The 24,529-nt window shown below is 41.1% G+C and overlaps 1 protein-coding gene across 27 annotated transcripts in view; it reads left to right on the forward strand.

Annotated features, from left to right (window-relative positions):
- Positions 1-24,529, forward strand: part of PTPRT (protein tyrosine phosphatase receptor type T) — a 1,303,183-nt gene that overhangs the window by 916,600 nt on the left and 362,054 nt on the right. For all 27 annotated transcript variants that reach the window (XM_067013228.1, XM_067013229.1, XM_067013240.1 and 24 more), the window contains one exon: positions 9,729-9,838. In XM_067013228.1, the coding sequence (XP_066869329.1) occupies positions 9,729-9,838 (110 nt within the window). The remainder of the gene's footprint in view (positions 1-9,728; positions 9,839-24,529) is intronic.

The following is a 24,529-nucleotide window of genomic DNA, read 5'->3' on the forward strand; positions in this document are numbered from 1 at the left end:
GAGCAATGTTGGGTGAGGGGGACCTACATGGAGAAAAGATGACTGAGCTGTGACTTCACCAAAAGAAACCACCCCCTCCACTGCCACCCAGTCCCTTGGGGCACAATTTCATAAATACCCTCAAACTCTGCCCAAGGCTGAAGGCGAGGGTGGGCTACGGAGCTGATAGGAGTGGGGGGGGGGTCAGGGGTTCAGAAGATCTTAATGTTGAGGCATCTTTATATGCCAGTCCACAGAGCAGAGAATGAGAGCCCTTGGTCCAAGTCTGCAATGTGGTAAATCAAGAAAGCAGAGGGATTTGAGGAAAGAGTATCTTTGGGAAGAGACATTCTAGTTAGAGGTAGGGGCAGTGCTCCAGGTAACTTCAGGCTGCTCCTTCAAAAACCAAAGTAAGTCCTCTTTTTGAAAAGAAGCTTCCTGTTGTGTGGTCATTTCTTTTCCGTAACCTTCCCCAACCAACCCTCATCTCCAAGCAAGCGGACCCCTTATCTGGGCAAGTAATGATGGGCATATCTAAATTTTCCCTTTCCCTCTGGGTTAAAAATATTTAAAACAGGGGCTCATATAATCACTAGCAGAACATATCTCAGCCCACCAAACTAGACCGGCCTGTTCCAGCTCTTGTAAGTTTGCATAAAGAAAGGTTACTGGACAGATGGAAAAATGCTTTCATTCTTATTAAAGAGGAACAATCTTTTAATGCAAAGCAAATGTCCCTTAAGAATTACAGCAAGAAACAAGATTTAAAAACACAGTAAAATCCACATTCTTAACAGAATGTATAAATAAATGCTGGGTTAGAACATGTTCATGGAATGGAAATTAGTGATGTAAAGAAAGAGGTTAGTTCTCCCAGACTGGGCTTTGTAAAAGAGTTTAGCACTATTTATTATATTTATTATTTTTATTTAATAATAAACTCCATAGTGCTTAGGGATGTGTGTTTAAGGAAGAAAAACTATAATGAAAAGCAAAGTCATGATTATTAAGAAGTTAAGAGAGCCCTTACCTTTTGCGTGTATGAAGTTGTCTGTTGATAAATTAATGAGATGTGTATTTGTTTTATATGCTTGTATACTGGTTCTTTCACAGTAAAAAAGATAAAATGTGGATATTAAATATCCTTTTAGACCAGTAAATTTGACGTTTATGGGCTATGAAAAAATTCCTAGCAAAATATAAATGTAAAAACTTGACTAAAGGGGGAAAATGTATATAATTCTACAACAAATAGAGAAATAGAATCAGTAGTTTAAACTTTTCCAACAAAAACACACCAGTCCTAGATGGTCTTACAGGTGCAATCAGACAAATAATCAAGGCACTGGTAATCCCAGTCTTGCATCTATACTTTTAGAGAGAAGAAGAAGGGACACTCCTCTCCGCATTTTAGGATACCAGTTTATCCTTAATATCAAAACCAGACAAGCTTATTATGAGAAAAAGGACAATTAGATGCAAATCCCCCAAACAAAATATTAACAAACAATCCAGCACTGTATACAACTAGGAAAAAAATGGTTTATTTTAGGAAATTAATATAATATTTGTTCAACATTAACAAATACATTACTGCAATTCACTACTTTAACAAAGTAAGAGAGGGCAAAAACATATCATTACTACAATGGGTACAGAAAAAGCTTCAGCTAAAACTCAGCATGACTTAAAAAGAAAATATCCTTGTATACCAGGAATAAAAAAGACCTTCTTACCCTGATAAAGGGTAACTATAAGAAACTTAAAAACACCACACCCAAGGATGAAATAATAAAATCATTTCCTTTAAAGTTGGAAAGCACACAGATGCTTATCATTATCTCCACTAAATATTGTATTGGTGGCTTTGGTAGAAGACAAGAAAATTAAATAAATAGTTAAAAGATTGGAAAAGAACAAAATTATCATTAACTGCAGATGCTATGGTTATGTATTAGATAACCCAGAGAAATTTACACACAATTCATTAGAATTAATAAGAGAATATAGCATGTTTGACAAAGAACTCAACATTAAATCAGTTGCATTTCCATTCTCCTAAAAAGTATGTGTTTTTTTGATACTATTTATGATACCAATAAAAATATATGGTTTTTAGGAATAAACCTAACAAAAAGATTTCAAGATGTATAGTATATGTAAATATATAGAGCACTGAAGGACATTAAAGAAGACCTAAGTAAGAGATACACCATGTTTATATATAGGAAAACCCAATTTATAAAGCCATAATATATAAGGACATTTATGGTCTCCCAGTTGATCTATAATTCATGCGACTTCAATAGAAAAATGAGACTTTGGTTTTGAAAATTTACAAACTAGTCCTAAAATGTATATGCAAGGAGAAAAGACAAGAATAGTAAGACAGCCCTGAACACAAAATGCATATTTGCAGGCCTTGCTCTACCAGCTACAAAACTTACAAATCTTTGTTAATTAAGAAGACACGGTATTTCTAATTCCAAAAGATACATGCACCCCAATGTTCCTAGCAGCATTATTTACAATTGCCAAGGTATGGAAGCAACCTAAGTGTCCATCAACAGATGAATGGATAAAGAAGATGTGGTATATACACACACAATGGAATACTATTCAACCATAAGAAAGAATGAAATAATGCCATTTGCAGCAACATGGATGGACTTGGAGGGCATTATGCTAAGTGAAAGACAGACAAAGACAAATACTGTATGATATCACTTATATGTGGAATCTAAAAAATACAACAAACTAGTGAATAAAAAAAAAAAAAAAAAAAACAGGCTCACAGATATAGAGAACAAATTAGTGGTTACCAGTGGGGAGAGGGAACGGGGAGGGGCAATATCAGGGTAGGGGGAAAAAGGGGTTATTATGAGATTTTATGAAATCATGTGTGTTAAACTTTTGAAAATTGTAAAGCACTATAGAATTCAAAGAATCATTCAATTAATAAAAAAGGTATGATATTGACAAAGGAATAGTCTAATACAACAATTGAAAAAAAAAAGAGAACGTAGAAATGGACCCATACATACCTGGAAATGTGATGGAAGGCAGAGGGAGCATATGGCAGATCAGTTAAGTAAATCAAAATGTGTTTTCATTAAGTAGTGCTAGGATAGAGAGGAAGAATTGAAATTAGATCCCTACCTCACGCTATATGTGAAAACACAATTACAGATGAGTTGAAGACATTTTATAAAAGGTATGACTTTAAAACTGAAGAAAATTTAAGGTACTATTCTTATGACTTCAGGGTAGAGAAAGTATTTCTTAAATAAGAATATTTTATTTGGATTTATTATTTTTGTTTGCATTTATCTGATCCTGAGATAAGGATTCAAATGCAAGTAGTTTATTTAGGATATGGTCCAGGACACACTGGTAAGTAGAGAGAAGTGAATCAGGGAAGGGAAGGAAGCCAATAAAACATGCATTATCAAGAAAATTACCATGGGAATCACTGGGTTTTAGAGAAGTGCCACTCCACCTGTAATCCAGAGACCAGCACTGACTCATGAACTCTTTCAGGTCCTTGGCAAGATAATTACAGAAAAAGATATTAAGTATTTTAAAGGAGGAACTTACATTTTCTATGTTTTTATATTTCACTTTTACTTTTTGATTTTACTTTCCTATTCTTTTAAAAAATTTTATGATAGTATCGGTCCACAGTGGGTTGAAAATAATATTAAGAAAATTAATAATAATAATGATAAACAAGGGTTTTGGTATTTGAGGTAGCTTGAGAAATATTACTAGAACATATCTCAGAGTTAACCCAACCAGTGGTGAAGAGACCAGAATATTCATACATTAACTTCCTTTCATTGCCTGAAGAATGTTTTGGGGACATTAACTCTGGCACTTTTTGCTTACCCTGTGTGGAGACCAAGTTTGCTTCCACAGCCTTCAAGTAGAGTAGCAAGTGTTTTGCAGCAAGCATCAGTATATGGGCAGTAAGTACCAACAGCATCTGCTGCTATTTTTTTTCCATCTTTGTTGAGGTATATTTGATAAATAAAATTGTATATATTTAAGATCTACAACATGATGATTTGATATAGGTATACATTGTGAAATGATTACCACCATCAGGTCACTAATGTTTCTTTTCCCCATACAAAAAAAAGAAAAACTGATAAATTTGACCACAGCAAAATTAAGAACTGATCTTTATCCAAAGGTAACATAAAGGGATAGGGAAGACAAAAACCAAGAGAAGATTTTTATAACACACATAGCCAATAAAAGGATCCATAGCAAAGGTATGCAAAGAACCTCTACAAATCAAGAAGAAGACAATAATGTCCAAAAAACACTAAAAGATGCTCATCCTCTTTAGAAAGCAGACAAAAACAAATAAAATCTCAATGAGCTATCATTTCACACTTACCAGATGGTCTAGAATATAAAAACCTTACAATACCAAGTGTTTGTAAGGATGTAGAGACGTAGGAGCTTTCCGAACATTGTTGGAGGGAGTGTACATTGCTGCCACCACTTTGGAAAATCATTTGGCATTAGTCAGGAAAGCTGAAGACAGATATTGCCCTTAGTCTACCTATCCTATTTCTAGGTATACCCTAGTAAAATCATATATATTTTCAACCAAATATACAAAAATATTCATAGGAGCAATGCTGTAAGATAGCCCTATCGGGAAATAGTCTTAATGTCTGCCTGTAGTAATAAATAAGCAATATAGAAAATAAATAAGACTCTATTCATAAAATTTAGATGAATGAAATACAACTACATGCATTAATGGGGATGAATCTCAAAACAGCATTGAGTGACAAATGCAAATCATGCAATGCAAACACTCAGTTTTATGTATATAAAGGAAACCAGGGGGCTACCCTGGTGGCGCAGTGGTTGGGAGTCCGCCTGCCGATGCAGGGGGCGCGGGTTCGTGCCCTGGTCCGGGAGGATCCCACATGCCGCGGAGCGGCTGGGCCCGTGAGCCATGGCCGCTGAGCCTGCGCGTCCGGAGCCTGTGCTCCGCAACGGGAGAGGCCACGACAGTGAGAGGCCCACATACCGCAAAAAAAAAAAAAAAAAAAGAAACCAGGAAAAACTAAATGATATTTTGTCTTGAGATAGATGTATATGCTTATAACTCCAAATAAAGAGAATGATTAACATAAAATTCAGGATAATATGCATTTTTTTTGTTCATGGGGCAGAGAGTAGGAGACAAGAGTGTAAGGCACAAAGGGTGCTCCAATGATACAGTGATGTTTTATTTCTTAGATTGGATAGAGGGTACATGCATGTTCATTTCATAATTATTATTTAAATATACATTTGCTACACATAATTTTGTCTTATGTTTCATAAGAGAAACTCCTTAATGTAATGCAAAAATAATATGAACAAAAGTAATAAAATCCTAGGAATACAGTTTGTAAGAAATGAAAAAAACATTTTTAACTTGGAGACCTATAAAGAAAACGTTAAGAAATGAGAATTAATACAATATTACTGGCAGGAGGACTTGTTATAAAAAAGGTGTCATTTGTCCCCCAGAGAAGTGAAGAATGAAGTTTTGTAAAATTATTCCAGTATTCTTCTGGAAGAATACATGGGTAGTGATAGTCCAGAAAACTTTGCAAAAGAATGATGATATTTGGAAAGGACCTGTTCTACTGAATATTAAAACATGCTATATCAACACAACAGAGAGATACTGTCAGAATAGAAGCTATGACTCAATGAAATAGAGCAGAAAGCCAACAACATGTGCTAGAATATAAAATAATTTAATGTGATCATAAAATGTCATTTTAAATCACTGGGGAAAGTTTTGACTGGTCAATTTATCGTCCTAAGAGTATTGTAAAGAACTCTTGTGAGATTTCCATTGTGTACAGTACATAAAATTGATCCCAGATGGATTAAAGTGTTAGGTTTAAAAAGAAAAAGTTGGGAATAAAGCATAAAATAGAAGGCAGAAAATACAGATGACTCTTCATCTGATGTTGGGTAGAAAAGAGAATTTGCTCTGAGCTAGTACGAAAGGAGGAGGCCAGGTGGTGGTCCTAGCTTGATACCGCCCATCCCAGCCTGCATCTGATACAGCCTTCTTAGTGAGCAGCGTCAGCATCTCTCTGTTCAGCTCACTTTCACCTCTTAAAGCTTCTCCAGATCCCTGACGAAGCTCCTCCTCCAGGACACTTTGGTTTCACTCTCTCTTCTCAAGAAAGTAGAGCCATTAGAGGACACCTCAACCACCCTCTCCAGAGCACTTGCACATTTTCTTCCTCTTATCTCACAGAGGGAAGGATGCTCTCTTTCCACGCACCCCTGCCCTGGCATTTTCAGGACCCTACTAATGTCAATTGTTTCCTCTCTCTTTCCTATCTTTCTACCTCTTACGTCGATTTTGGATTTTTTCCTTGGTTGCCTTTAATCATACTATGACCTCTCCCTCTTTGGGAGGGGGCAGTACTTTAGCTCCACGTCTCATTCTTGCTCCTTCTTGCATTGGCCTCCCCTTTACAGCCAAAATGTTTACTCATCTCAACACAAGTAAACATTTTGTTGGTTTGTTTACTCACCTCACCTTCCACTCTCTTCTCCACCCATTAAAGGATGACTTATGACCCCAGTGTTCTCCCTATATTACCCTTGCTCAGTTCACAAGTAACCTTGAAGACACTACATTCAATGAGGAAACAGAAGGTCACATCTTACTCGGCATCCACACCTGTCACTGTTAACCAGTACCTTTTTGCTCCTCCCTTGGTTGCTTCAGTGACAGCCCACCTTCCTGGTTTTCTGTTGCCTCTCTGAACACGGCTTCCCAGTTTCTGAGTTTCTTTGTTTTCCTTGTTAAGTTTGGAGTTCCTCTTGCCTTAGTCCTAGACTTGCTACTTTTGTTCTCCTCTGCACTCTGGCTACAAGATCTATTCCCTGCCCATGGTTTCAGTGCCTAAACATCGCTACCCACTGCCCCCACCCCACTGCTACAGCATTGCCCCCTGGGTGTTCTGCATACTTGTCCAATGAATTATGACAGAGCTGAGCTTGCTAGCTTCCGTTCCAAGACTAGGCATCCTCTAAGGCTCCCTTTCTATGAACAACCTCTGATCTACCCCATTGGTATGAAACAGAAGAGCTGGGGTTTTCCTTGACACGTCTCTTTCCTCCATCACCACCAAATCACAGGAGCTCCCCCAAATCTCTGACACAGTCGAATTCTCTTCTACACTACCATCACCCTGGTCCAAGCTACCATCTTCTCTCCCCAGGATGGCTTTTCTCCTTCCACACTTTCTCCACAAAGCCATCCACTGCACTCCAACACCCACCCTCCCCAGGATTTTCTTAGTAGCTTCTACTTATCCATCGACCCTAACTTACTTTCTACTCAGTATTCTGATTTGCCAAGCTAGATTTTCTCTGCCGGTTATAATTCTTCCAACACCTTATGTGTTTACCTCCAAGTCCTGATAACGACATTTAAAAGCTAATTATGAGTGCAATTATTTGTTTAATGTAGTCTCCCTTTCCAGAATACAAGCTTTATCAAGGATTTGACTATATCTTTCTTTGTCCCCGGTGTATCCGTAATGTCTATCACCAAGTCCCTTGGTCATATTAAGTATTCAATAAATATTTATGTAAAGGATGATGGGAGAAGGAAGAGCAATAAGAGATCTGAATACTTAGAAGTTTCTACATACCTAAAAGATTTAAAAACCAAATGAAGAACTGACCAAAACTATTGTAACCTATGCAAAAAAGCTTAAGTTCTTAAAAACAGATTACAAATCATAAGACAATGATGAACAGAAATGAAGAGCCATCCAAGAAAATGAGCACAGGGTATAGAGAGCATGTTCATAAAAGAATCAATGCAAATGGCCAATTAAACTGAAAAGCAAATCTGTGCTCTTCAGTATTCTAAAAAAAAGATACAACTACATATGCTTAATCTTTTAAATAGTTGTTGTTGTCATGGATTGGGAATTGGCATATCCTTCTGTTTGGGGAGCCCAGAATTGTGTGAACTTTCTGGAGGGCAGTCTGGGAATATGTGTCAAAAGCCTTCAAGATAAAATAGTTCATCTACTTTGGCCCAATAAATTAATTTCCAAGAATTTATCTTAGGGACATCAACAGAGTTGCATTCAAATACTTATTTGTAAGAATGCTCATTTCAGTGTTATTATAATCATAAAGAATTCAAACCAACTTTAATGCCCGATAATAAAGGATTGGTGACTATGATGGGGCATATCCTGCTCTAAGTAGCCTTTAAAATGCATGGCCCCAAAGAACATTTAAGGATTTTTTAAAAACTGTTATCTGTTTAGCGAAAAAAGAAGGTTACAACACAATATGCACAGTAGGAGTTTAATTTTTAAAAATAAAATATGTATATGCATAGTCACGTGAAAATACTGGAAAAGTATCTCCAGTTACAGGGATTATGAGTGATTTTGTTCTTTTCTTTTTTAAAAAATCTTTTTTGTAGATTCTTAATATTCAACAAATTCTGTGTATCATGTCCATAATGAGAAAAACTAAATATATTTTAATTTAACAATAGGGAACTGATTGCAGCATATGGCCATGGCTATATCTAGAGAGGCATAGCATGATGATTAAGAGTATATACTTTGAAGCTCACAGACAGGTGTTCACTTCCCTCTTTGCAACTTAAGAGCCATATGACCTTGAGCAAGTTATTTAATTCTCTTAGCCTCAGTTCCCTTATCAGCAGAAAGGAGATAATACATACTGGGCAGAGCTGTTTTGTAGCTTAAATGAAATAATGTATGTAGAATTCTGATCACAGAGTAAGCACTTAGTAAAAATACCTGCGTTTATAATGCCCAAATATAAATAGATTCTGTAATGACTTATGTGAATTCATGATCCTCTAGGGGGTTATAACGGGAAATTGGGGAGATCATTATTTTATGGTTCAGCATCTTCCAGACTGTTATAATGATGGTGGAATTCAGCAGGAGGATGCTGGCAGGAAGACTTATCTGGGTACAGAAACAGCCCAGGAAAGGTTTTGCTCATTAGGGCAAAATGCTGGCATAGGTCATTGACTCATCTATTTGTCCAACCAGCAAATAGTTGTTATGCATCTACCATGTGTCAGGCGTCGGAGACTCAGCAGCGAGACAAATGAGCTGCCCTCTAATTAGACTGAAGTTTCAAGGCACATAGTTCCTGGTAGATTCAGGGATTAGGAAACTATGGAAGCACTTCCTGGAGCTGGAGAAAGCGTGACAGGTTTGTGAAAATGATAGTGATGTTCACATTGCATTCCTCAAATACCAATCCTAAGGCAAGAGTCTAATTCCAGAATCCTACTGCTGGCAGGGCTGGGACCTACAGATGTCCTCTTTACCCTGGTCAGTTTTAGTTCCAGAATAAACTTGCTCACAGCCTGCAGATGAAAGGCCATCGGTCTTCCAGAAAAATGGTTAGCCAACTATGGCCCATGGGTCAACTTCAGCCACTGCCTGTTTCTAGAAATAAAGCTTTTTTGGAACACAGACATGCCTATTTATTTATGGATTGTCTATGGATGTTTTTGTGCTACAGGTGCCAAAGTTGAGTAATTATAACAGGGACTGTATGGCCCACAAAGCCTAAAATATTTATTATCTGACCCTTTACAGGATAATTTTGCTGACTCCTGTTCTAGGTCAATGAGGCTGGAGAAATTAGATGGAAGGTGACATCAGGTTCCTAATTTTTTCCTTCTGTAGTTCCAGGAGCTGTTCCTCTAGAGTCCATCCAAGGGGGTCCCTTTGAGGAGAAGATCTACATCCAGTGGAAGCCTCCCAATGAGACCAACGGGGTCATCACGCTGTATGAGGTAAGGAGGACCCTGTGACCGTATCGCTTGGCTTTATTCAGTTTACTTCAGCTTGAAGTTGGCAAATACCTACTGTGTGCAGAGCTCCATCAAGGGCACAAAGGTGAGTGAGACACAACTTACTGGAAGGTTTCTGATAATACAGTGGGAAAAAAACACAGGGGCATCAATTGAGCTGTCTTGATAGCCCTAGTGACAAAGAAAATTGGGCATTGAAAGGATTATTGATCTCTTCAGCAAAGGCATTAGGACTCAAGGAGTCAGGTAGTCCTGGCACAGCTGAGCAGACCCAGGCCTGGCAAACAGTAGTTGCAGTTCCTCTGGAAAAATCACAACACTCACATGATTCTCATGGTACCCATATCAGTCCCTGGGCTTCCAGAATGATCCCAATGTCATTCTCTAACTGGGGATACATGATTCTTGAGCTTTAACATTGCTCTGTGGCTAAGGCATATGGTGACGCCTTGGCCACAGAGCCAAGGTGATGGTGTTGAAAGCCCTTCTCCCAGCATTAGCAGGGTCTTATATCAGAGATGGAGCAGAAAGTCCTTGGACAAGAATGCTCCCATCAAGCCAACACAATGTGGCTTCACTGAAAACTTTCAAGATTAGAGTAAATGGTATAGAAGCTCATTGCAGAGCAAAAGCGAACAAACAGTAAAACTTCAATAAGGCTGATACAGGTAAATACTAATATTGGGATATGGGCGAGATTGACTTCCCACCCTTTGTGTTCTAAGACACCACAAGATTGCTGATACAGATTATAATAAGAAAACGCAGCAATGCAGAGAAAGGGCAGGGAAACTGAAGCTGGAAGGATGGAGTCTGGTATCCCAGTAGTCCTACCACCATCTCAAGTGACATTTAACAGGTTCTTCGTCTCTTCAAGCCTCAGTTTTCTCATCTGTAAGATGGGGGAGGTTAATCGTTGCTTCAGGGTTTCTCTAGGGAGTCTGAAGGGGGGAAAGGTGATAAGCATCCCAGGCTGAAATACACTATAGGCTCATGGAGGGACTAAAGACTCTCAGTGCTCATGCAGAAAGGTACACTTGTTGAGAGAGAGCTTGGGGAAGAATAGCCCCGCCATAAGGGAGGATGAGCTCTGGGGAGGAAAGTCAAGGAGTACTGATGAGGGAGAAATATTCAGGGTAAATCTGATGGACACAAATTCGCTAGAGAGACCTGGACGGACCTCAGAGCTGAGGGAAGAGAAAACTGTCTTATCGTGTACAGGGTGCTGGAGGAAACACCTTCAGGAAACACCTTATCTCACTCCATGCAGCGTTCCTCAGAGGCAGAGCTGTGTAACATCTCCATCTTGGAACGTGGGCTTGGGAGAAGCATCCTTCCCAGGGATGCTGCTAAAGTAGAGGAGGTACTCATACTGATAGACCTTGCCTGAGACGCATTCGAAACCTTATTAGGGAAGAGAGGGACTGGAAACTCAACTGAAACAAAACCCAGCCATTTAAAAGCTACACACTGTTCTCTGTAAAGCACAGGCTGCGATCATACACACTCACATACACACAGATGAGATAGACATCTACCCACCTGCCCTTTGTAAAGCAGAGGGAAAGGACCCAGGACTTTCAGGTGTTGTTAAGCTGCTTGGTGTTGTTATATAAATGGCTCTCAGTGCCAGATGTTGAAGACTTGGAATTCACAGGCCCGTAACATTTCAAATGGTTTGGGGGAACCAACACAGAGTACTTTACCGTCTTTTATTAACACTGTTTCATGAAAGACAATTTCAAATATATAGAAAGGACATAATCTCAGAATAAAAGGCAGTCCTTTAAATCGAATAAATTTAGCTTTATGGGTACCTCATGACATTCTCCTTAATTTTTCCTCATTTTGCCTTGAATTGAGGACAGCTCTGGCGTGAAAAGACCCTGGTTCTTGTACCTACCTGCCTTTGGAAACCACAGGTCTAGGCCATGTTGCAGGTAGAGTCATATCTCTACACAGATTTCTTCCACAGGAGCAGTATCCCTCTTGCTCTAATAGGATTATGCACTGCGCTGGTCTAGGAAACCCTTGATTGTGATTCCACAGTAAGAGGAAAGAAATAGATGGAGAGAGAATAAGAGTGCAGACATAACTGTGAGTTAGACACACTGAGCAGTAGCTCCCTGAAGGTGCTGCTGAATTCACGTTTGGCTGCTTGCTGCTCGAAAGCCAATACTGGAGAGACAAACGTTGGTTGGAAAGGAAAGTTTGCTTTATTCAGGAGGCTAGCAACCCGGGGAGAAGGCAGACTCATGTCCAAAAGCCAACTCCTCACTGCCAATCAGAGGGCAAGAGCTTCTAAAGGGGGAGTTTCAGGGATGTATAGGCGGAGGGAGGGGGTTAAGTGCAGCAAAGCACAGTGAGCTCTGACAGTCATCTTGGAATTGGTCATAGGGTGGTCTGATCAGCATCATATTGTTGTTTTAAGTACAGTTAATCTTCAGTTCCGGGGTCAGTTTGTTCCCATTTCCTTGAAGTTAGTTCTCGGAATTGTGTCAGATGGAGCCCCTTATGTCATGGCTACAGTCCGGTCATCGTGTAGTTAACTTCTTCCACCTGGTGAGTGTTTCAGTATCTGCAAGATAGTCCAAAGAATGTGGCTCAGAATATTATCTGTAGCCCTTGAGGAAGAACTAAAGGTCTTTGACTTTGCTTAATGGCTAAACTATTATTATTTTGTTTTATTTGACTGCTTTTGTTTGTTTCTGCATTTCCTCACTTTAAATTTATTCTTTGGCTAAAGTTTTTCTGCAGACAAGAGGCAGGCGGAGGACATGGGGGGTGGTTCTGTCCTGAGAAGGCCCCAGAGGGTCCTGCCCTGTTCCAAAGGTGGACTCGTAGATGGTACGCTGTCTGGAACTGTAGGCACAAAGGTGCACACAGATTAGGACAACGCACCTTTCTTCTCACTTCTCTGTGAACCCGGTGCCTTGTGGATATTCAAAGACCAGTTGCTGGGATATTGGCATTCCCATGAGGGAATCTACCGGAAACAGCTGTGGTGAGACACCTTCAGGTCGTTTCCTGGCTGCTCCTTGGTCTGTAATACAGAGAACCAGAGCTAGGAGGCGGCCGCTGTCTGACTTGTTTGAGCATTTGAGGTTACCTTTTGGGAATATGCCAAACTTCTGGGTTGACGCTGTGAAGGGACCTAAGGAGGTCATGGGCTTAGGCCTTATATTTTGACCATAAACCTGGCTGTGACCATGTGTGTCACAAACCAGTGAGGCCTCAGAAGGTATGAATGTTGACTTTTGAGGTCAGGCAGCCTAGATCTGAATCCCAGCTCTGCAATTCCTTGCTGTGTAACCTTGAGTACACTAAGAAACTGCTCATTTATATTTATTAATAAACATAAATGTATGTTTAGAACTGTGTTTGGCATTTAGAAATAGCATTGAAAAATATTAGCTCTTGCCATTACATAAAAATGAGGCCACTGAGACTTGGAGAGGTGAAATGTAAAGACCAAGGTTATGCAACTCTTGGGTCCTGAATTCAAGTGCAGGTGTCTTGCCCCTTATTCAGTGTGGTCCATGGACCAGCAGCATTGGCTTTACCTGGGAGCTGGTTAGAAATACAGCATCTCAGACCCCACCAGACTTCCCGAATCAGAGTCTTCATTTTACCAAGATCCCTGGGTGATTCACATGGGCATTAAAGTTTGAGAAGCACTGCTCTAGACGGTACTATTCTTCAGAAAGTTTCAGCAGGATGGGGAGTCTCCCCCACGATGGACTCAACCCAATCCTGCCTCAGGTAGCGAGCAGGAGACCTTGCTTTTAACGACATGTATGGGCTTCCCACCTGGTGGCGCAGTGGTTGAGAATCCGCCTGCCGATGCAGGGGACACGGGTTCGTGCCCCGGTCCGGGAAGATCCCACGTGCCGCGGAGCGGCTGGGCCCGTGAGCCATGGCCGCTGAGCCTGCGCGTCCGGAGCCTGTGCTCCGCAACGGGAGAGGCCACAACGGTGAGAGGCCCGCGTACCGCAAAAAAAAAAAAATTAAAAAAATAAAGACATTTATAACAGAACATGTGTTTATGAGGCAATTTCCAAATTTAATTAGATGAAACCAATTTGATTTTTTAAATTAGGTTCTGGTTATAATTTCTAGAGAGAAATCCATAAATTACAAATCACCCTCTTCTGGTCTCAGAAAGTACATTTTGTGGCAAGGAAAAATCAGACAACACAAATGGAAGAGAAATCCAGGATTGTCTGTGCCTTCCTGTGAGCAACCTTGGACTCAGCAAAGTCAAAAGCCAAAGAAAGGAGGGAGTGAAGAAGAGTTATAACTTTGTAAATATTGTAAAAAATTGTTAAGCACAGCAGGTCTAAGTAGTATGTCATATGTTAAGATTAAATTCCCTTCCCCGTGGGTCCAAGTCATAACCTGTGGGCCCACCCTTGGGCAGTTCTGCCCTCCAAAATCGGAATGGCTTTGATTATGTCCCATTCAGTCTCTGGGCTTCAGTCCCCTCTTTGTAAAATGAAGGTGTCAGACTGTTCCAGGCTTCTACTGGGTAAAAATCAAAGGGAAAGTAAATGCACGCCAATCCCACAGAACCAAAGTTTTACACCTCATTTTGGATTTGCTCTGCTGTTGAAACCTTGCCTGTGGCCAGAGACTTCAAAGGCAAAGCAGTGAGGACACTGGAAGGAAAACAGCTAGTGTAAAGGCCCTGCAGTAGGAATGACTCTGGCCTGTTTGACAAGCAGGAAGGAGGTCAGAGTGACTGAAGCCTCGTGAGCATGGAGGACAGTGATGAGGCCATGTGGAGAGTGGGTGGGCAGAGTCAGGTTATGCAAGGCTTCTAGAGTTTGCGCTTTCTCCTGAGAGGAACAGAACACCCTGGGAGGATTTTAAGCAGAGGAGTGAAGGAATCATTTACATGCTTAAAAAATCACCTGGCTGTTGCATGGCTAGTGGCTGTGAGCACATAAGCATCTCAGGGACACCTGGAAATTGTGCCAGGAGGCAGGGACATTTAACTCATCTATGATACTGCAACGAGGGCTCAACTGTTTGCTGGAAGCCCTTGCATCCAGGTGGAAGAGGTATAAACTTTGTCACATCTGCTTTTTCCTTGCTGCCTCTTTCTGGACTTTGACACCTTCCTTTCAGTCAGGAGTTCTTATCTTGAAGAGCTCCCTGGAACCATGGACTTAGATTCTGGCCTCCCATCCCTAAGGGCTGGGGGTCTAGCCCCCTACCCTGATGCCACCCCAGGGCTGTGAAACGGCCTGATTCTCCAACAGCCACGACCTCTCTCCCTGCCCACTGAAGGGGGAGCTCAGAATGCTCTTCAGAGCCCGCTGAAGCCAGCCTCGCCTCTGCTGCAGCAGGACGCATCAGGATGCATAGCCCATGGCCTCAGATCTTCGGGAATTTGTATTTTAGTGGAGATGCAGGGTGCACTTCTGTGGTCACTTCCCCGGCAGGCTGACAGACAGTGCATGAAGAGAGGTCACGTCAAAGGCCTTGTGCCTACACACCAGCAGATCAGCATCACCTGGGAGCAGGTCAGACATGCAGCATCTCAGGCCCCAGCTCATATCCACTGAATCAGAGTCTGTGGTTTTTTTTTTTTTTTTTTTTTTTTTTTTTTTTTTTTTTTTGGTGGTACGTGGGCCTCTCACTGCTGTGGCCTCTCCCGTTGCGGAGCACAGGCTCCAGACGCACAGACTCAGCGGCCATGGCCCACAGGCCCAGCAGCCCTGCGGCACGTGGGATCCTCCCGGACCGGGGCACGAACCCGTGTCCCCTGCATCGGCAGGTGGACTCTCAACCACTGCGCCACCAGGGAAGCCCGAGTCTGTGTTTTAACAGGGTGACTCACACGCACATGAACATGGGAGAAGCAGTGGTGTAAGAGACATCCTAAAATGTCCTAGTCTGGCTCTGGAAAGCTCTGCTTGATGCAGACACTGCAGTCCTTGGGTGAATAATGTGGCTGCTACATGAACTGAGGGGATATCTCTGCTCACATGGGGTCCAGAGAGCTGAGGAGTTTCACCAGGGATGTGGAAAGCATGCTATTTGCATAGACTCTTCTGGAGCCCTACTTGGGTTTGATGGGGTATCAGGGTGCCCCAATCAGGGCCTGTACGTGAAGAGGGTTGGCGCGGCCCCTTCCACTCTGACTCTGCTCTTGTGAACAGCAGGGCTCCCTAAAAGCAGACCAGGCAACTGCAGACAGGCACACACAGCCAGAACGCGGTCCCAGGGAAAACAGTCCAGTCAAACAGTTGCCTAAAAACTCCTCAGTAAAATCATTCAGAGACAAGCCGTTCAGAGTTCATGAAAAACAATAATCAATATGTGTTTCAATTCAATTAATTGTTCTCGTCTCTGTCCAAATATAAAACAGTGTGAGGGAATTGGGCCAGAAGATGTTACACTGGCAACTGGATTAACGTGTGAAAATGTTTAAAGTTCAGACATGTGAAGCTTCCCAATAAGCCTTTACGTTTAGCAGTCAAAGTCGCTAAGTTTCTAATTACAGTGTATAAATCTGAGAAGCTTAAAGGGAATGAGAGGATCCTAATGAGGCAGGAATGGGTGTCTTGATTATGCTAGAGTTGATTGACATTTATCCTGCAAGCTATTCTAGGCGCCTGGCGTTCAGAGTTAAATAGAACACAGACTTCGCCTCAGTAAAACAAGGTGGCATTCCTGTGCAGAAGCCCCTTTAAAAGGCAGGATATGTTGGAGGGTCGTCAATATTTTTCCAGCATACGGACAGTTGCATTTGATCTGAACCAAAAGCATGGGCCCCAGGAATCAGCATTCCATCAGAGTGCATTGCAGGAAGGCCAGGCGTGTGTTCTGAGCCAGAGAGGAGTTCTGCGCAGGACCGGTGCAGACAAGCACTGATGGAGAGAGGGACCAGCTGTGTGATGAGCTCAGAGCAGGCTCTCAGAGAAAGGCCCCGGGGGACGTGCTGCCGCCTTTTGGATGTTCATCCTCCTCCTCTCTCTTGGCTTGGCTGTAATGACCTCTCAGGGCTCGTTTACCCCAGACAGACATATGGCTCCAGTCCACAGAGGGTCGGTAGGGAGGATGGGCTGTGGTCCTTGATGGGCAGGAGGTAGTAGAGGCAGGAAGTGACTAGCACAGCCCAAAGCAAGAATTTGCATAATTCAAGCTGGATCTACATTCATTACGATGTGCAATTTGCATAATGCAGGCGGCTAGTGGGTGTAACATGAACCAGGCTGGTAACTAGGAAAAAGGCTCTTATTTCTTTTGAATCGTTTAAGCCATAAGTATGGGAATTATCCATTCCTCCCACCTGCCACACATCAAATACTCCAGAAAGTTCCATCCAGGCCAGGTCATACGACACCACCTCCACCACCACTGTGTTCTGAGCGCTAATCTGATGCCTGGACCACTTCAGAACCTCCCTGCCGATCCCCCATCCATACTTCCCCTATTCCACTTCCCCACATTGCAGCCAGACAGAGCATCTTGCAAAGTAAATTCAGTCATGTTACTTCCCTGATTTGGCTTTGTCTTAACTTTAGAGCCCCGGGTGATCTGGCCCCTCTTACTTCATCTCCTGCCTCTCTTCCCACCGTTTTGTGTGTACCAGCCCCTCTGGCTTTCTAACACTTCCTCCAGCTCATCCAGTTCTTTGCAGCCCATGTGACTTTGTGAATGCTGTCCCTTCTGCCTATAACACTTTTTACTTTATGTTTCTTGTGGCTGGTTCCTTCCTATTCTTCACCTCCAAGAGGCTTTTTCCCTGTACTGTCCACTTTATCCAGCAATTTGCTTATTTCTGTCATACCATTTTTACAATCTGCACTTATTTTGTTTGTATGCTGTAGCATCATCTAGTCCCCTACCGGACTTTTAGCCCCATAAGGGTATGGGCCATGTGATGGTTATTTTATGTGTCAACTTGGTTGGGCTACGGTGCCCAGATATGAGGTCAAACATAATTCTGGATGTTTTTGTGATGGTGTTTTTGGATGAGATTAACATTTAAGCCAGTGCACTTGGAGTAAAGCAGGTTGCCCTCCATAGTGTGGGTGGGCCTCACTGTGGAGACTCTCTGAGTTGAAGCTCAGAATAGAACGAAAGACTGAGCTCCCCTGTGCAAGAGGGAATTCTGCCCACAGATGACCTTCAGAACGGAACTGTGAAACTAGCTCTTCCCTGGTTCTCCAGCCTGGTGGAGAACTGATCTTGAACTGACACTGGTCATATTTATTTTTGCTTTTTAGTGTGTCCTCAGAACCGAAAAGAAAAGTTTGCACATCATATGTGCTCAATAAATATTCCTTATATGAGTCAGTAGATTTGTACTTTATCTTAATAAGGGGTAATGGACAAATTTTGTCTAACAAGTTTAGTGGTTCTGAAGCCTGGCTGAAAATTAGAATCTTACCTTGAGAGCTCCAAAACATGTCATAAATACATAGGTAGGTGGATACATAAATAGACGGATGGATGGATGACTGAATGTTTAGGCATCATTGTATTCCAAATAAATCAGAATCTCTGGGGGGAAAGTTCTATCCATGTGTAGTTTTTTGTTTTTTTAAGTGCTTTGGGAAATTTTAGTGTACATCCAAGGTTGGGAAGAAGCATTACATAACACGAATCCAGTCAATCCACTCGGATATGTTATCCTAGCTAAATACCTGCTAAGTAAACACAGTCATGACTCTGGCTTTACCCTGCCTTCATTTTCACTCTTCTGGAATACAACATTGTCTGATGTTACACTATAGCCAGCTCAAACTCATGCACATGCAGATGCTAGGCACTGATTATGTTAAGGCTCAAATTCAAGAAGCATTGACTTTTTTTCCCTCAAGTTTGCTAAACAAACAGTTTGTGGAATAATTGAAGACACACAAGGCCGGATCAGTCCGTCAATATCCCTTTGCATTTCATGAATGGCATCTTGCGGCTCTGACGGCAGAATCCACCATAGACTTTACCTTACAAATACTTTCCCCTCTCCTTTTACAGTAGAAGTTAGTTCTGTTATTTATTTGTGAGATTTTTAAAAAGGCATACGCACACACAAAGCTTCATAGATTTGCCCAGAGGCTTTCCCTAAGTCTTAAAAGTCTGAGCCCTGGGATGTCAAGGAGCCATTTTTCCTAACCCTCAGCCCATTATGCAACCTCCATAGGATGTTCCTCTTCCAGAGACTTGAAAAATGCAGGGATCCCTGGGTAGATGCCATATACAGGTCTGATGGGCTGACAGGCTGGTTGACAGGTGTTTCAATAGAAACAGCTCTGGGTTGAAAGGAATGATTTCTGGCACTCTGAGTCTGGAAGGAAAGGAAGTTGTGTTCTGATGTGAATAAGTTGCATTTATGTAAGTGGGACCATTAGAGCTGCCTGTCATCTACTTTTAGCATACCAAGAATGCCTATATATTTGCCTCAGGGTGTTTCTTTCTTTTCTTTTTTTTCTTTTTTTTTTTTTTTTTTTTTTTATTACAACGCAGGTATTTGTGATGGAGCCAGGTAATGTGACAGTAGGAATCAACAGATGCATAGCACTTGTTACCTAAAGAACAGCAAATCATGTTCTCCTGGCAATAAAAGGTTTTCACAATAAACATTAGTCATTCAACTTAGCTGTAAGAAAGCAGTAGAAGTTACTGCATGGAAAATATTCCCACAGTGAGCACACATGGATCAGTATATTTGTCTTGGTGTATGTGTTTATAAGCATGTAAGTTTGTGAGTGTATGTACACGTGTATGCACATATGTATTTGTTTGTTCACATGTGCGTGTGAAGCCTCTACCCTTGGGCTGTACCCATAGTCTCCAATGCATCCTTGGAATTGCTCTACTTTTTTTGGAGAGTTAACTATTGTAGATTTCAGAGGCATGGGGCTGTGTCTGATTTCTCCTTGCCTGGAGAAACTCCAGGTCACTTCCTATCCGTGTCATAGGAATGTTTTGATGGGCTCCCAGGTGTTTCTCATGAACTTCTGCTGTAATTCCTCTCCAGAGCTTTTGCTAAAGGAAAATTTTGAATTTAAAAAAAAAAAAAACACCTGCAGGTTAAATTTAATCCTGTGCATTTACAGTTGTCCTAAGAGAGTGGAGGGAGGGAAATGAAAGGGTAGTTCTGCATTTGGCCAGCCGAGCTCTCCTGGGAAACTTTGTTTTGATGCACTGTGCACTTTGTGAGGAGTGTCCTGTACACACAGCCACGTGCCTACTGATGGAACCCTCTCTTTGGCTACCTGGTCCTGTCAATAAACTATGCCCAGAGGCGGTGTTTAAGCTGCCGAGTATCTCTTTAAACATCAGAAGTTGTTCTCTTTTCATCTCAGATGTTTTACCTTATTACTCCTGTTGGATTTCCACCTGGACGGGGCAGTGTGGCATGGATTTGGCGCTTTTAACTGGCTGGCTCTTTCTGTTTTGGTCAGAATAGCTCTTTGTTTGGGACTAAAAAATGAAGAGGGGTTATGAGTGTTCTTCTATCATCAGGGCATTTGGAGCCTTCATCCTGAAATCTCTGGAGGCTGGAATTCAAATGGATGATTCAGAGATTATCCTTTCATGGGTCTCAGAAGATGGCAGGTGGATTTCTTCCCCTCACTCTGATCCTTTTCTTTTGACTACTTTTTCTTCATTCTTCACCAAGAGAAGAGTAGTAGTTCCTTAAACTTTACACCCAAGTATGGGACGTTGGCCTATATCATTATGGACTCAATGCATGCAGGCATTCATGCATACCAGGCCTTTTTCAGAGCCCTTCAAAATATATATCATAAAAATCACCATTGCTTTGCTTTCTTGGTGTCCCTTTTATTTTATGCATTGTTTTAGCATACGTGTATCATTGCAAGTCAAATAGTGAATTATGCTATTAGGAAATTTAAGGTCGACTTTTAGTTTGCCATAGCCAAGTAATGTATTTGAGTGAGTCCCTTTTCCTAAGTGGTCCTTGGTCTCTATATCTCTGACCTAGGAGAATTGAACCAGTTAGATTCAAAGGATCCTTCCTACTTTGACCTACCACTCAGGTGTCCAAAATTGAATTAACCTTACTCCTTGTTTCGTGAAATACTTTCCTCGTTGGTCTGTGCATGACCCCTTTTTGTATTTATTCGTTATTTCATTTTGCAATTACTCACCGGCTACCGAGACAACCAGAACTTTGACAATATCTTCTAGACTGATGAACTCCTCCAACCCCAACCTACTGACTCCTCCCACTAACCTGAATGTTATATACAATTCCTTTGTGTTTCATACAGCTTCACTATTCATATACATTCCTTAAAGACGTATTATTTTGTTTTGTTAGTCCTTTCACTTCAATAAAGGATTTTCCATTTTATATAATCTTTTAGCATTTTTATCCCATATTATGTTGCCAACAATTATCCCTTTGACGGGTACAGCTGCAGCATGCTCATCTTGACTGCTGTATAATGTTCCATTGTGTGCAGATAGTACAACACATTTATTCATCAGCCCTTGATAGGCATCAGGGTTACTTCTAGGATGTTGCCTTTATCAACTGTGAAGATATGAGCATCCTTGTACATATCTCCTGTTGCACATGTGCAAGATTTTCTTTTGAGTTTATATCCAGAGACTAAGTCATATGGTAAAGGAATGTTCAACTTTACAAAAAAAAAAAAAGCGGAATTATTTTCCAAATTAGGCTCAACGATTTACCCTCATGTCAGCAAAGTATAAGAGCTTCTACGATTCCAAATCCTCTCCAATACTGCTCTGGTCAAGATTCTTAATTTTGACCACTTAAATAGGTATAAAATGGCATCTTTTTGTTGTCTTGTTTTCTATTCCCTCAGTCATGAATAAGGTTGAATATCTTTTCAAATATTTGCTACTCATTTGTATTTACTTTTTGTGGGAGGTGTATTCATGTATTTTGCCCATTTTCTACTGGATTATCTGCCCTGATCTTATTGATATGTAGTCTTTCTTTATATACTTTTTATACTATTTTGTCAGTTATGTGTATAACTTGCCATTTTTACTTCCTGTAAGGTATCTTTTGATAACAGAAGCCCTTAGGTATAATTAGTCAATTTTATCAGTCTTCGCTTATCTATTTGGTACATTCAGTGTCCTTAAGTAACTATTCCCCAAACCAAGGTGAGAAAGATGATTCCTTATATTTCTACTAAAAACTGTAGTTTTGTACTCTAAATATAAGTCCTTTGTTTATCCACAGTTAATTTTTGTGTACGGTGTGAGATGAGGTGCAAAATTCATTTTTTCCTCTGTGAATAAATACTTTCCCCAGGTCCTTTTAATAATAGCCCTCTTTTTCCTTGTTCTACCAGATCGTATCTGACACATGCCGAAGTCCCGTATGTGCATTCATCTGTTTCTGAGCTTTCTATTCCAGTGGCCATCATCTGAAACAACCATACTCAGACAGTTATTAGAGCTTCACAGTTCATCCTGATCTCTAACAGAGCTCGTCCCTCCTCCTCATTCTTCCCTAGAAATATCTTGGGGTCTTCCCTGGTGGCGCAGTGGATGGGAGTCCACCTGCCGATTCAGGGGATACGGGTTCGTGCCCCGGTCTGGGAAGATCCCACATGCCGCGGAGCGGCTGGGCCCGTGAGCCATGGCCGCTGAGCCTGCGCGTCCGGAGCCTGTGCTCCGCAACGGGAGAGGCCACAGCAGTGAGAGGCCCGCGGACCACCAAAAAACAAAAAAGAAACAAATATCTTGGATATTCTTTCCCTTGGCTCTTTCATTTTAGAATTTAGTTATCCAATTTAATGACAACCCGTGTTGTAGTTTTGATTAGAATTACGTTGAGTATATGAAACAACATGGTGGGTAATTTACATCTTTACAGTCTTAAATCTCTTTATGTAAGTTTTTGTTACTGTCTCCCAAAATTTTATTACGTTACCTATAGAGATACTGTGTTTCACATTAAATCCTAATTGCTAACTTAGGTCTAAAAGACCTTGCACCTTGGATTCTCTTTTTCTCTTTAGTCTGGTCTCACTGGCCTTCTTTAACATCCTCCAACAAGTCAAGCTCCCTCCTGCCTCAGGCTCATTGCACGTGGAGTTCTTCGTTGACAGAAAGCTCTTCCACCACCTTGCAACAGGCAACTCATTCTCATACTACAGGGATCGGCGAGTATGCTCCTTCCTCAGAGAGGCCCTGCCTAACAGTGCTAAAGTAGGACTCTACCCGCTCACCATTATTCTCTGTCACTGCTGCCATTTCCTGAATAACGTGTCACAATTCATAATTACTGTGTATTTAATTATAAATGTATCTCCCTATATTGTAAGTGCCATGAAGGCAGGACCCACATATATATTACTCACCACTGGATAACCCAATGCCTTACGCACTGCCTGGAAAACAGCAGGTGAATATGTCTATCTATGTCTATGTCTATGTCTATATCTATATCTATATCTATATAAATGAATGAAGGTTGGAGAGGTTTCCTTTGATGGTAGGAGTACAGTGATAGTTATGAGTCAGTTTGCATGAGTTAGCCTACAGATATGACCTGATATGACCATGTAATATCGTAAGATTATGCCCTAAGTCCTACAATAATTTATAATAGGCCACATGAGGTTCCAATGACCAGTGAGTTTACATTACACTCATAGAACTCAGCTGATAATGGTAAACTTGTCAAGGTTAGGGATCCTTTTTTTTTTTTTTACAGTTGCATCTCAGGTACCTTAAACACTACCTGGCATAAAGTAGGTATTCAGTAAGTATTTGCTTAATGAATAAAACTGTATTCCAAACTTGAATCAAGGTTAAGGCAACAGCTGCAATAGATACTGAAATATCTAGTTCCTTATGATTTCGTGATTTTTAAAAGGAATTTATTCTTTGTTAATGTTAGTGACATTACAACAACAGTACATGGTGTTAGAAAGATGGGGGGTAGAAAGTCACCCCCAATTCCCACTCCCTCACAGACCAACCATTTTCACAAGGGTTTATTTTTTTTCTAGCCCTTAATGCAGTGACACCTTTTGCATGATTATGACCACACTGCAAGACTTGGGTTTTCACTATGTCAAACATTTTCCAGTTTCAATGTAATCTACTTAACTATCCCATTTAATGGCTCTCTGCTCCCGTGAGCATATAGGACATATTTTACTTTCTAATCATTCTATTTTGGGATATGTTGATTGATCTTCCCAGAATGTAAGACACAATTTTTAGCATAGGGTAAGAGGGACCTGGATCATTTTAAAGAGCTGTTTAGCAATGTTCGAACTTCTGTTTTCCTTTTGCTTCTCAATGGGTTTGTCAGTAGCAATCAGAGCCAATCACATGCCTTCCCTTGATTGTAGAACTGTGCTCAAAATAATAGCTCTCTCTGCTCAATAGGAATGGATCTAAGGGAGCAGAGTAGAACAATATGTACAAATTCAGATGGAAATCTATAAACCCAGAGTTAGAAGTGGTGGTCATATTTTCCTCCTTATTTTAGAATTTAAGTCTCCATTTGCTTATTTCTTAACAAACGGAGGTGAATATGGGATATGTGTGTGCTCCCACCCTTCCCTGATACCATCCCTATGATAGGCATCCATAATCGATCAGGGTACACTCTTCCATAGAACTCTGACGTGCCTCGGAATCCCTCTTGATGTGGCAGTCTAGGTGGTCATGGTGTCATTTGTGATG

This window comes from Kogia breviceps, chromosome 14 (assembly GCF_026419965.1).
Source record: "Kogia breviceps isolate mKogBre1 chromosome 14, mKogBre1 haplotype 1, whole genome shotgun sequence".
Classification (NCBI taxonomy): Eukaryota; Metazoa; Chordata; class Mammalia; order Artiodactyla; family Physeteridae; genus Kogia; species Kogia breviceps.